Genomic DNA, 14,089 nt, shown 5'->3' with positions numbered 1-14,089 from the left:
GAGTCCGACATGCCGGGGTTATTCTCCCTGTCTGTCCCTATCACCCGTGGGTACCCCCACCAGGTCCCCACTGCTCCCCGCCCAAGTCCGTGACACGACTGATGACCGCCCCGTCCCTCAGAGAGTCCCCCCGGCCCCGCGTCCGGCACCCCGAAACCCGACCCCAACCTACCACTCCCCGAACCCTCCTCCACCCCAGAGCTCCACTCCGACGACTCCCCCTCCTCGCCCGCGCGCTCCTCCCCTGCCCGCCCTCCAGACACGGCATGAATCCCCCCGCTCCACCAACCCCGGCCGGTCCCATCCTCCCAACACGTGTAAGCAAGGATAACCCAGTTACCGACCTGAATATGACAATGTGGACAGCTGGTCAAAGCTTCACGATAGCCCCCGGACAGGATGGGATGTCCATGTAACATGGAAATCCCTGAAAATTACCTTTCCATGGCACCATGATAGGAAGGGATGTCCATGTTAACAGGCAAATCCCTGAAAATTCTCCATGTATGCCAAGCGCTGTCTAAATGTGGGGTAAAAGACAAGCGTACATGAGAAGGGCTGCGCGAGGGGCTGCTGCCTTTGGAATTACCCCCCTCCCCCCATCCAGCCGGTTGCTATAGAAGATGTGTGGCTTACAGAGGAGGACTTAAGGCCCTACCTGAACAGAGGTGCAAGGCACCTCGAAAGCGAGGGGGTCTCAGCGCTGGAGAGGGCAGCAAAAGGACAAAATTTCCTCACCCTGACTAACCCCCAGGCCGGCTGCCGTGTCACCCCACCGAAATGGTGGCTGGTGACCTAAAATGGCTGCATACATATCCCCCCAGCCCAAATGTAGCCCAACGAGCCCAAATGTAGCCCAACAAGCCCAAATGTAGCCCAACAAGCCCAATTGGGCTCTGGACTGCACCACCGGCCCAAAACTTCCCAGGGGAGGCAGGCCTCCCGTTGGTCGGCCGCCACCCCCCCAAAGCCCTATTGTGTGAGGAGAAAGGGGGGGGGGTAGATTCGAGACACTCTTGGGAGGTATATGGGGTGGGTGTGCGTGCGTGCGCGCAACACCAAATAACAGTATGGAAACTTCAAATATTATTAAACAAGGAAATGTTAAAACATCATCGCCTTTGGCTTTTGCGAGGAGTTAACCTATTTTGTTTATAGAAACGCATTTCTCGTGTGTTTTGGTACCTGCTGCAAGTAAGTCAATAAGTAACAGTATGTCTTGCTCTTAGTCCCGCCCCAGCCCCGCCCACTCACCCCATTTTAATGAGTACCTGCACTATTTTTTTCCCATTTAAAGCACTGGTGCAACCACAAGTGACCAAGACAAGTGTTTGCCGACACATAACCTTCAACAAGACACAACCCCGCTGTTAATCAAAATACACGTTCTTTTCAGTACGCACCTTAGACCTCAGTGCTACTGCATGATGAGTCAAAACCGTGACGGGGCAAAACACAGATCTCTGCAGGGGGCTTTGACCTTTACCATTAAAACTAAACTGCCCCCTGAAAAGTGTCGGCCACCTAAATAGATCCTTCACCCTTTCACCAATAGCAGTATGGTAAAATGTTGTGGCGCTTAGCTTGATGACCAGATTAGGCAGCATCGCTGTCGCCGCCCCATGGAACTCATGTTCCGGGGATGTATTAGGCCATGACAAGTTAAGCAGGCCGGGTAATTCAGTGGAAACTGTATTTTATAGATCTCAGGAAATGGGAGGAGCGGATACAGCACTGAAGAAGTTGGAGCATCGAAGAAATCGGGGCAGCCTCCATTATAAACAGCTTGTGGGATCCGAAGAATTAATAATGCGCAAAAAAGCAAAGGGACATGCTCTGAGCTGTGCTCCTGCTGGTATCCTGATTGCTCCCACAGGCAAAACCAGGCAGAAGGACTTCGATTCCTTTACCTGCAAATACGATCTGCTGCACCATGTCCTCAAACGGCACACACAATGTTTATCAAGTCAATTTGCTTTTATTTCGGCTGAAAACCATAAAAAGCATAGATACAAAATTACATAAAATAGAATACAATGCAATTTTCAGTGTTGATCCAGCACATTTGCAGCTTCTCATATACTCAATAAAACAAGATTATATAAAACAATAAAACATATCAGGTAAAATAAACCACATGTAATCTAAAATTTCAGACCTTTGTCCTACATACCAAATTTACAGCAAAGCATTACCTACTAGGACCAAAAACTATAAGCTGTGACATGTCTATTTTTACAATTCTTAATGCTTCTAGACATTTTCTAATCCCCTTGGTGCAGCATATTGGTTTAATCCACTTCCTTTTCATGAGAGGCATGAGATGGGCAAATAAATAGCTCATGTGCAAGATTTTCATCAGCATTTAAAGTGCATAGTGTGCAATAAAGCTCCCCCCTTAACAATGGAACCAGATGACCATCTGGTGGTGTTCATTTTAATCTGAAGGATACCTAAATGGAAGTTCATATATAGTGACTTTGCAAGCTAGAGTTGGACAATATCCAAATACTGTTCAAAACAAGGAAACGGTTTTACACTCAACAGTGAGCGTACCCAAACTGGATTTACAAAGGACACTATTTAGTACATATTCCCAGTAAGTTTGATTCAAGACCCTCTTCAAGTTGGCTGTTAACATTGGGAGGGTCCCAAAACCAGCTTAATCCTAGTTTATCAAACCAGGTTTTAATATGATGGAACCAAGGAAAGGTGACATGTCCATCAACAGGCAGAATTTCTTTATAACTAATATGTTCCTGTGTGACCCATAAACGAACCCAAAGTAATAGGGCTCACAATTCAACTAGGTGTTCTATCCTTTTGATGTCCACGTCATAGTACACTAGTATCAATAGCGTACTTCTGTGGGGAAGGAGCGGCATTCTTACAAATTAGTTTTCATCTATAGTAAGTACACCTAGGTTGCCCACCCCCGCCCACACACAGTTCCGCTCCATAAAGGCTGCTGTTTGTGCCTTATAATTATAAACCTCCAGGGCCGGTGTTACTGCCTTGGATTTAGTGGCTTGATGTTTTTTTTACAGTGGCCATTGAGTTCTGCATCAAAAGAACTTTGGATTTCTGTATTTTAGATTTCCAAGACAGTTTTGCGTCTGTTGTGATACCAAGATAGCAAAAATTTGGCACACATTCCAGGTGTTGCTTGTCGACAGCAATGATTTTCCTCAAGGACTTGTGCGGTCCTATGGCCATGTACTTTGATTTACTAGGGTTGATTTCAAGGCCCTTTATAGTACAGTAGTTGTGAAAGCTATCTAGGAGCCTTTGCAGGCCCTTTGGAGTCTGAGATAGCAGGATGGTATCATCTGCGAATAATAACGTAGGTGTTGAGAGTCTGCCAAGTTTAGGGCAGTCGAGTTTGCACTGTTGCAAATGTTGCACAACATCATTAACATTTAGCGAAAAAAGAGTCGGTGCCAACACGCATCGCTGTCTCACTCCCCTTTTAATAGGTATGGCATCCGTTAGTTCACCTCCGGGGCCCCATTTAACCCTGGTGGAGTGGTCTTGATGTAATCTAATAATCTCCTCCAAGAGCTCATCTGGCACACCTTGGCTTTTCATTGAGTCCCACAAATGGTCCCTCAGGACAAGATCAAAAGCCACCTTTAGATGAATAAATGTAATGTATAGATGACCTCCCCTCAGTTTAATATATTTCCATGCTATGCACAAAAGCCTAAAGACCTGATCAAGTGTACTAGTTCTTGGTCTGAATCTCATTTGATACAGTGAGAGAATGTTATTTTTAACTATCCAGTTAGTAAGTTTGTTTAGCACTTGCTTGGCATAGACTTTTTGTAAGGTGTCAATTAAACTGATGTGTCTGTAGTTTGCTGGATCTTGATGATTGCCCTTTTTATAAACTAGTACGATCTCAGCTTCTCTCCATGTTTCAGGTACTGGTGCTCCAGAGGCTACTGCATGGCAAAGCAGATTTACATATGATACCCATACTGCCTTATTGTGCCTCAGTTGGTCCCCCAGAATTGTATCGTGACCTTGGTCTTTCCCTGGTTTAATTGAATCTATTGCTGCCCTATTCTCTTCTAGACTAAAGTAAGGGGAGTATGTTACAATACTGTTTGTTTCAGTTCTGCTTGGACTTTGTGTGGTTTGCAGATATTCGTTCGTGTCAGAATATAAATGGGAAACATGGCTTAACCAAGTTCCTCTGTCTAGATGATGCTCCAAGCTCATACTGCCAGTTTTGCTGCATTGAGCTATTATTTTTCAAAAGGCAGCACTATCTTTATTTTTTGCTGCAAGGATAAAAATCACTCCAATTTACCACGTCCCAGTCTCATTCAGCTTGGTCTGGTGTTCTTTTATAATTTGCCCTGGCCTCTCTTATGGATTCAATATTATTTGTTTTCAAAGCCGCTAACAACTGCTTCTTTGCCACACTGCAATCTTTAGAGTACCAAGGATTCCTGGGAGGAAGCGCAGAGGTACCTTTTATCACAAGGCTCGAAAGGTTCTTGGGCAAGAACGATTTACATTTTTCTGCCAAGGAAAAATGTATTTGCGTGATAGAGATATCAGGAGGTAGACTGTCTACAAACGGATATAGAGCATCAGAAAATTCATTATAAATCTCTGTCATAATTTCTGTCTTGTTCACAAAAAGTGGCCACTTAACTGACCTACGATTTTTGCTGATGATGGGCTGGATGATCTTCCTAGCCTTAACCTGCGCCCAGGACACAAAAAGACTCCCTGATACCTCCCGACAAAGAGGAAGATGATCGCTATCTTCTCTTTGGTCTACTTTGAAATTAACTACACTACCCCATATTGTAACACTAACCATTATATAATCAATTTTCGTTTTAACAGCACCTCTTTTAAACGTAAATGTGCTTGGGTCTGCCGTTGCAGGCTCGCAATCCGTGCTCAGACACAAAGCGAGAGAGTTGCATAGCAGCTACTGTATATGGGACAGAGGTGCCAGCATCTAATTAAGGAATGCCTCTTGCCTTATCCTCTTTCTATAGAAGAGATTCCAACACAATTTGTGGCTCATATTTACAATTTAGGTCACCACCAATAATGACTGCATCTTCAGGGCTTATAGAGCCTAGGGAATTGTCCAATAATTCCACCACAGATGACTCCATACTAGCGATTCTTGGTTGGCACTTGTGAAAAGCCATTAGGCATGAGCGTGGATTATTATTACACCCTCTTAAAGTCTGTAGGCAAAGGCTTTGGTGTTGATTACCCCTTGAAGGCATTTTGCCTGATCACATGTTACACTCTGCCTGAAAATGAGTGCGCTTCCGTGCCACAACGGATGGGCTAGTCCTTTTGTTTTCCATTTTTTCACTTTATTGGGCCTTCTACTTTTTTTTAAAATTGTATTATCTTTTATCTTATATTGCAGAACCCCGTCATCCTTTTGATGCAGTAACCTATTCACGAAACTCTAAATCAAGCTCAGAGTCACATTTCCAGTTCTGAAAATATCCAGTTGGTCTATGCTGGAAGCTGTAACTGGTACGGATCCACAGACCCGATAACTTTTTCCAACAGGTCTGCTGAGCTCATTTTCTGCACAGGAAAAAGGTTTGCACACAATTGCCTTTGACAGCAAGCCACAGCAGCTTACCCCAGTCATAAAGGGGTCAAAACGTCTTAAGTTCCATTTTTCTCGAGCTGCTGATAAGGTTCCTTCTGGGTATTCCTGAAGGCCACAGGTCTTCAGGGCATGTTCTAGGAACTAGGTGTCTCTCCAGCAGGGGGTCATGTAGGGTCCAGTCCCTGTGATGAGATGGACCTTGCTGGAGTCAGGAGGCCTTCTGTATTTTTGTGTCCCTAGAGAAGGCAAGCACGAGGTAACTACATCTGGAAAGGAGTGCCAGGCAAACATCAGTAGTCAAGTGTACTCTTGTTCCAGCAGGGCCTTCTTCATCAGGTGTAGTCTTCACAGGTCCAGGAATGTTTTCAGGAGATAGTGGACTTCCTTTATCTAAATTCCCCAGGGTTTCCAAATGTGTTGTTTCTAAAGCAGGGCTCGACAAATCTAAAAAAACTTACTTGACCTGCAGGTCGAGTGAGTAGACTTTTGTACTCGACCTAACATCAATACACTCGACCCACAAATTGATCTGATCGCATATGAATTTTTTTCAAAACATTTGCAGCGCCAACAACCCAAGAAAATAATGGGACAACTTTCATTTTGGCACTGGACTACTAGGAGACACCAGTTGTTCCGAATTCCCAAGACAGGATTTCCGCTACACAAATAAACTTACTATTAAGGTAGACTTACATCACAGCAATGCACCAACAACAAGACTAACAAAAGAAAAGGAGGCAAGATCAACTTACCCACCACAGACACATGGGCTCACCAGCACGCTAGCTGCAACACTGCTTAAGCCAGGCAGGCACGCACATAGCAGTTTAAAACGTCTCCGGTCAGGCACACTTACTGTCACATATTAGAAAATCCTGCTCCCTAATAACCAGCATGCAGCAAAAATTAAAGCTACCAGGTCTCTCTGATCTGGACACAACCTTAATCATTCCAAAAAGTACTCCTGGCATAGGCACTGACAAAACCAATAGTCTAGTTTTAATGTGACATTGGGGTCTGCCCTGTGGATTCTAGCAGCTGAGGCTGTTCCCTGCAATTGCGCCATCTTTTTATGGAAACCACTCCCGATAGTGAAGCTCACTCCCCCCTCCCAAGGCCTAACTCTGGGCCTAAACGTACTTTTTGGGGGGAAACTGGAGGTGTCGTAATTAGCGGTCACACAATCTGCACAATCCGCACCTAGGTGATGAGTGACACTTTCTTGCGAGCAAAATCAAACAATGAAGGTGAGGGAAACATACAAATATTCACAAATACACCCACTTGAGCAACGAGAAACAGTGTCAGCATAGTACATTCATCACACAATGCTCTAATGCAACTTGCATAAGCAGGATTATTATAAGCTCTCTGGGAAGACATTTCATTTGATTTCCTTTGTATCTTCAGATAACCCGTTCTCCTGTCCAGATTCAAGGGAAAGGCCGCTCTCCAGCAATTAGGCCCCTGCCCCCCTGGGACCAAGCATGTGCTCCCATGCTTCAAATCTATTCCATGCAATGTGTACCGGTCGCTAGATACGAGGCGGTAGATTGGGGCATCAGGGACTTTTCAGTAATTCAAACACAGGAAAGTTGCTTTTTTTTTTTTAAAGCTTGTATCTGCCCCTCTTTCCACCCCACATTTCATTTGCCTTAGTGAGCTGGGTCTAAGCTACATAAATGACAACATTCAAATCTTCCCCAGCTAATGGCTATCGATTTTGGAAAAATGAGGCAGCGTCATTAACAAGAGATGCAAGATTTGCAATGCAATAGATCTCGCATTACTGAGTTTGAGCTATTGGCGCGCCGTAGCATTATTTTTTGCTCAAACTTTCAGTTATTCGAGAATTACTGCATTGCAAATGCTTGTTTAGAAGGAAGGGCAGATTACAGCCCCTCTTCCTACCATTGTCTGCCTACATTTTTTTCGGAGTATTATATAGCGCGAACTTGATGTATCAGAGCGCTTTACACGAGCACCAGTTGCGTTACATGAGGATGCATTCATTTTTGATAGGCACATGATGGAGATGAAATGATTTGCCCAGAATCACAGGATGTTGCGCGCATTCATTGAGATCCAGTGTTTAAAGAATGACTGTAACGCTAAAGAGTTTACTTTGAGTAAGGGAGGAATTCTAGGCCCCTCATTAAAAGTACTTCAGCAGCGCGAAAGAGAAAGATACATTGTGGTGTCTGTACTTCCATAGTACCCTATGTAGTATGTAGTTAAAAATGCAGAGCAGAGAACCATAAAGAAATAATGCAAAATGGTGAGAAGAATCGTCTAATTTCATGAACATTCAATTCCTATGCTATCTGCGTTATATCCCCCAACATCACCATAATCATACATAATGGAAAAAACTGTGACTCACCTCTCCTAGACGGCAAGCCAAATCGCCCTGCACTCCCGACTCCACTGAAGAGAGCGCGTGGTTGCGTGCTGCGTCACTGCTGCACTTTAAGCAGCACAGCGCGGGGGCAGGCCAAAATGATGTCTTGGGCCGTCATTGGTAGCGCTTTTCGCGCGCTACACGATTGACGGCCCTGGGACCCACAAAACGATAAGCAGCGCACCACACCACCACCACTATGTTAGGTGGTGTGTGCACCCTGCTGCCGCCTAGAGCCTTCACCGCACACCGCACCACCACTTGATTGGCGTCGTACCCTGCTGCCCTCTAGAGCCTTCACCGCACACCGCACCACCACCACTATGCTAGGTGGTGCGTGCTGCCCCCTAGAGCCTTTCACCTGCTACTGCAGTGGCGGCAGATAGCACTCGCCAGGCCGGTCAAGTAGGCCTGAAAACTGGCTCGCCCTTCACAAAAATCACTCGCATTTGCGAGCGGTCGAGTACATTTTTCGAGCCCTGTAAAGTCATCACTAAACATCCTCACATCCAAAGTATGAAATATCTTGATAAATTTGCACTCTGACATAACATACTGGGGCCAGAAATTGTGAAGCAAAACTGCAGGGTTATATGGAATCGATTGATTTTGAAGGTTCATTTTCATATTCCTTACGCAGAGCACTGAACCCTGTTGAACCTATCTAACAACGCTCTCTGAGAAAACACATTAATTGTTTTTAGATCAAATGAGTAATAAATTAATACACATCTGTTAGAAACTGGCTTGGTATATGATGTACACTTATGTTAGTGTGGTCTCCCCAAATATACCTTGGCCCCACTAAGGGCCTCATTGAATGCTGCGGCCAGATTAGTTACGGGTACCAAAAGAAATGCGTACATCTTCCCAGTCCTAAAATCTCTAAATTGGCTGCTCTACGGAGCAAGAATACAGCTAAAGATTGCCTGCCTATCTCACAAAGCCCTCCATTTCAAAACCCCCAGTTATCTAGCGCAAAAACTGAAACTATCCGGAGGGGATAGACCTTCTAGGAGTGTTAACTCTCTCCTCCTGAAACCTCAGATCTTCCACAAAAAGAGAACATGTCACCGAGCTTTCGCCGGCTCTGCACCGAAGATCTGGAACTCTCTCCCACCGGAAATGCGTAGAATCTCCTCCAAGGTTGGTTTCAAATTGGAAGTAAAAAGATTCCTTATGAACAAGTTCTTACCTTAATAGGTTGTTGGATCGTCTGCTCTAATGCACTGGACTTACACCTTTTATCCCTGCGCTGGATACTATTCTTTTTTTCTTTTCTCTCCGAATCATTTGCTCCCCTCCTATTTCGCTATGTACCAGTGATTATCTTACTCTCTGTTGACCCCTTATATTGTAACCGCTCTTGTTCTGTGAGTCCTATTTGATATGTGTTCTGTCTGGTATTCCCATTTGACACGTACTGCAACTGTTACCTCTCCTCTCCCTCCAATTGTAAAGCGCTCTGATATCCCTCGTGATCATGTTCGCGCTATATAAAACTTTACAAATAAATAAATAAATAAGTGGCCACCTTACACCAATCCAGATGACCCTTATGGTGATTTTAGGGGTTTTAGACAACCTTCGAAGGCTCTCTAAGTGGTAGCTGTGGAGAGCAGCCTTTCAGGCTCAGTCCAGAAGGAGTGTAAAGTAGCTTGTTTTACCAGAACATAATCTTATTGATATAGATTAAGTGAAAAACAACCACACAGTGTATTTATAAAAATATGTATTTATAATAGAAGACTCACTAACACATACAGGTATCTCCTAGCCGGAGATACACACACTGCACACAATACTTTTCAATAGAAACAGGTAAGTAGCACGTAATACACAGTGGTCACCAGGGGGAGACCAAACCACATCCTAAATTAGTGGTATGCAAACCACGACTCAAGTCAAGACTATACCCAGAAGACGTAGAAGTTCCGGGGACCCAAGGAACCACCCAATGTAAGTAACCAGGAGCCCCACGGAGGCCGTGTGGGAACTCGACCGCGCGATCAATGCAAGTCAATAGGTAAGTCGCCGTTGCAATTTTAAAGAAGGACCCTTCCTAGTGGACCCTCCTGAAGAAACCCTGTGGAAGACAGAAGGTTGGAGACCCATCCCACCCATGGATCCTTAGAAACCTGGATACCTGCCCCAGGGAAGCCGGGTGCATAGTGTGAAGCAGCGTTGGAAACCGCCGTCGAACACAATGGAGGACTTCAGGAAGATGCCACTGCTGGAGAAGGTGAAAGTGTCCGGTGGAACCCAAAGGTGGATTCAAGTCGAGGAGTACCTGAAAGCAGAGGGGACAGAGCCACTTGGAAGTGACTAGGAGGCACAGAAGACGAATGCCCACCAATGTCGGGTGCTGCAGGATAGTTGACAGTGACCTTTGAGCTGCAACTGTGAGAACTAGGCGATGCTGCGGAAGACCAGGAGCCGTTCACGAGCTGTCCCAGGTCGGATGTCGAGAGTTGACGGGTCGGTGTCCGTCAGGAGCACCAACAAGCCTTGGCAAATGCAAACCACGTGGAAGAAGAAGGTGCAATGTCGGGACCAGCAAGGTCCAGGTTACTTGCTACGAGTAGCACAGTCAGGGCAGGCCGTGAACAATCAGGGGAGCCCAAAGAATTCAAAGATGACCCTCAAGAGGACCCACAGGCCGGAGGCACTGGAGTCGCGAGAGGACCTTGAGCAGCTCACCAAAGAAGCAGGCCCACGATGCAAGTGTTGTGGTGAGGATGAAGATCTTGGTCACTGGAGATGCTTGAGGTTGGGGCTATTTGGAGCCCAAAGATCTTGGTGGAAGGAAGCCAATAAGCCTTTGCAACTGCAAGTCGACGTGGTGCACAGGGGTTCGGTTCCTGCGGCTCCGACGAGGGATACTGGCCTCAAACCTGATGAGAGGACAGGGCAGGCCTCGAGGGATGTGAAGAACCCCCACCTGTGTTGCTGACCTTTTGTAGTCCGTGGGAACCCAGGATCAGCAGACCGGTCAGCTTAGTAGCGGTGCCTGCAGATGCAGGGAAGTGGCCCCTTCACTTCAAGGGCGATTCTTTCAGGTGTCTTGGATGCCCACAGGCCTTGGAAGGATCCTGCACGGTGCACAGGCCTGGATGTTGCTGCTGCTGAGCAGGGCACGGAGAGCAGGAGCAGCAGGAGTCTTCCCGGTTGTAGCCTTGATGCCCAGAGCAAAGTCCAGACTGCCCAGACGGTCGAAGAAGTGGTGTCTGAAAAGAATCGTGTCCCACAACGGATATAGGGACCCACCCTCAGGTAAGCCTTTAAGTACCCTAGGAAAGGGTTGAAATGATTCAGGAATCCCTCCCTAAGGAGGGGCTGGACAAGGGGGATGATATTCCCCTGTCCTTTGTCCAGCTTTGCGCAATAGCGGGAGCCAACGGCTCCCTGAACTGGTGTGGACTAGACTATGCATGGAGGGCTCCACGTGTTCCCTGCACGCAGACTATGTGGCGCTGGCAAGCACCCCCACCCTGTCCCAATACGCTAAACCCTATCTGGGAGGTGGTCACACCTCCCTGTGACAGGATGCCTATTGTTCTGCCTTCCCCTGCTCGAGTTTGGCTCAACAGCAGGAGGGCAGAAATGTGTCTCTGGCCGGCAGCAGCCCTAACTTGTTGTCCGGGTCTGGAAGACTGGGACCGGGAGCACCGAGGGCCTCCCAAAGGAGCTTTACGGTGCATGGAATCATACCTCCACACCGTTTATGGTGTGATGTGTGATTCCAATGTGTTTGATACCAAACACGACAGGATCGTTACATCCAGTTTTGAGATGGTCATCGCGTAATAACACGGTGCCCCTCTATATGTCCTGCTAATGCAGGGGCACCCTCACACTTAAAATCAAGCACCCTGCCTTCAGGATTGTAAGGCCTGCTGTAGGGGTGTCTTATAGGTTTTAAGTGCAGTGACCTTAGATATAGGTAAACCTATATCTTTTGTAAGTGGTGTTAGCACCAACTTACATAGGCTGCAATGGCAGGACTGTAGATATAAATGGAGTGGTCTGCCATGGATTGCATAATACATGCTTCAGCCCATGGGGGACCCCTGGTGTACCTATGCCCTGGGTACCTTAGTACCATATACTAGGGACTGATAAGGTTGCACCAGTGTCCAATCTGAGATGTACCTACATACTTACCAAAATTATTTAAGGGAGAAAGCTCAGAGACTGGAGTCCTGATTAGCAGGATCCCAGTCAGATTAGTCATAAACAGCATTACATCAAGCAAAAAGTGGGGGTAACCATAGAAGAAGATCCTACTTTCCTACAACATCTGTGGCTGTTTCAATTTGCACATATGCCCCTAGATTATGCAGCGTGCTTGTGATAGCATTTTTCTTCTAATTATTAAAAAAAGTAATGTGATCTATACTGTAATCCCATGCTCAACCTTGCCCATAACAATTATAGCAGAAACAGAGGCCAATCTGAATATATTTTACGAGCTGAAGTGTAGTGTGTTCAGCAATCACTGGTCTGTTAGCACGAAACATATAAATAGTATGCTGCTTTGGTGGAACAGAAAACATGGTCAGTGAGCATGTCATATGATTAACTCAAAGAGCGGTTTTTAATCATTTCAGAAAGAGTGACAAAAGGTGAAAACAAGTATGAAAGAGAACCTGCAAGAGTGATAGAAAGAGACAGAAGATGCTAGGTGGTGGAAAAAAGGGTCATGAGGTGGAATCTAGAGTAGGCAGCCTTGATATTCGGCAGCACTGGCATCACTGGTGTGGGGCTCATGAGAAACAAACATTGGCATAGCCAATAGATCTCGCCTTTGGGACCTTATGTGTTTAGCCAGAACTGTTGTCTATGTTGTACAGCATTGTGGCTGCTGTGCATCATGTTGAAAAGTTATAATAAAAAGTATCAAGCATTTTTATTACCTTTATACAAACCAAGACGATATTATATACAACTGAATAACCTGATTAAAAAAAAGATTTTAACACAAAAAATGTCTTCTAGTTTTTTTGTACTTGCACTGCTGGCAATTTCTTACTGCCTGTTCTCATGCTTGTTTGTCATCATTTTTTTTGTAATGGGGGAGCGGTACATAAATACCGGGGGAGTGGAGGTTGGAAAACAGTAAATTAATTAGAACACGAGCAGCGGACGGACACAAGGGGAGAATCAACAGATGCCAGATTCCGAGAGCAGACTGACGTGATGCTTAGGTGATGTTTAGGTGATGCTTAGGTGGTGCGCTGATGCAAAATGGTGGTGGTGAGTGATGTTTGGTGCTCAGGTAGTGCCACTATAGGGTGTGGTTTGGAGGTACGTTGTGGATTGTGGAGTTGAAATATGCTGTTTGGTGTGTAATTATGTGGTGTGTATTGGAAATGTGTGGAGTTAAATTGTGTGGCCTGGAACTGTGGTGTTGAGTAAAATTATGCTTAGTGAAATTGTGTCATGTGTGGAGTGCATTTATGTTGATTGGTGGTATGTGGAATAAAGTGCATTTATATGGAGTGTATTTATGTTGTATTGAGTAGAGTGTAATTATGTGGCATGTAATTATGTGGTACTGAGTGGTATGTGGAGTGTATTTATGTTGCATTGAGTAGAGTGTAACTATGTGGCATGTAACTATGTCACACTGAGTGGTATTTTGTGGAGTGTATTTATGTTGCATTGAGTAGAGTGTAATTATGTGGTGTGTAATTATGTATTACAGTGGTTTTATGTGGAGTGTATTAATGTTGCATTGAATAGAGTGTAATTATGTGACGTGTAATTATGTGGTACTGAATGGTATTATGTGGAGTGTATTTATGTTGCATTGAGTAGAGTGTAATTATGTGGTGTGTTATTACGTGGCACTGAGTGGTATTATGTGGAGTGTATTTATATTGCATTGAGTAGAGTGTAATTATGTGGTGTGTTATTACGTGACACTGAGTGGTATTATGTGGAGTGTATTTATGTTGCATTGAGTGCAGTGTAATTATGTGACATGTAATTATGTGGTACTGAGTGGTATTATGTTGTGTATTTATGTTGCATTGAGTAGAGAGTAAATATGTGGCGTGTAATTATGTGGCTATGAG

General features: G+C 45.2%; 2 protein-coding genes across 11 annotated transcripts in view; one reads left to right on the top strand and one right to left on the bottom strand.

Moving 5' to 3' along the window:
- LOC146802199 (serine/threonine-protein kinase Nek5-like) overlaps positions 1–14,089 on the top strand; it is a 383,120-nt gene that overhangs the window by 12,709 nt on the left and 356,322 nt on the right. The gene's annotated exons all lie outside the window — the stretch shown is intronic.
- LOC146802200 (uncharacterized) overlaps positions 1–14,089 on the bottom strand; it is a 238,746-nt gene that overhangs the window by 119,223 nt on the left and 105,434 nt on the right. For 3 of the 10 annotated variants that reach the window (XR_014967710.1, XM_085621793.1, XM_085621794.1), the window contains one exon: positions 1,911–1,987. The exons of the other annotated variants lie outside the window; for them this stretch is intronic. Coding sequence is in view for 2 of the 3 variants with exons in the window: in XM_085621793.1 (XP_085477919.1) it covers positions 1,911–1,935 (25 nt within the window). In the remaining variant the exon portion in view is untranslated. The remainder of the gene's footprint in view (positions 1–1,910; positions 1,988–14,089) is intronic. 10 annotated transcript variants of the gene reach the window in all.

This window comes from Triturus cristatus, chromosome 8, assembly GCF_964204655.1.
Source record: "Triturus cristatus chromosome 8, aTriCri1.1, whole genome shotgun sequence".
NCBI lineage: Eukaryota > Metazoa > Chordata > Amphibia > Caudata > Salamandridae > Triturus > Triturus cristatus.
The sequence above is the reverse complement of the archived record's forward strand: the minus strand, read 5'-3'. Positions and strand labels throughout refer to the sequence as shown.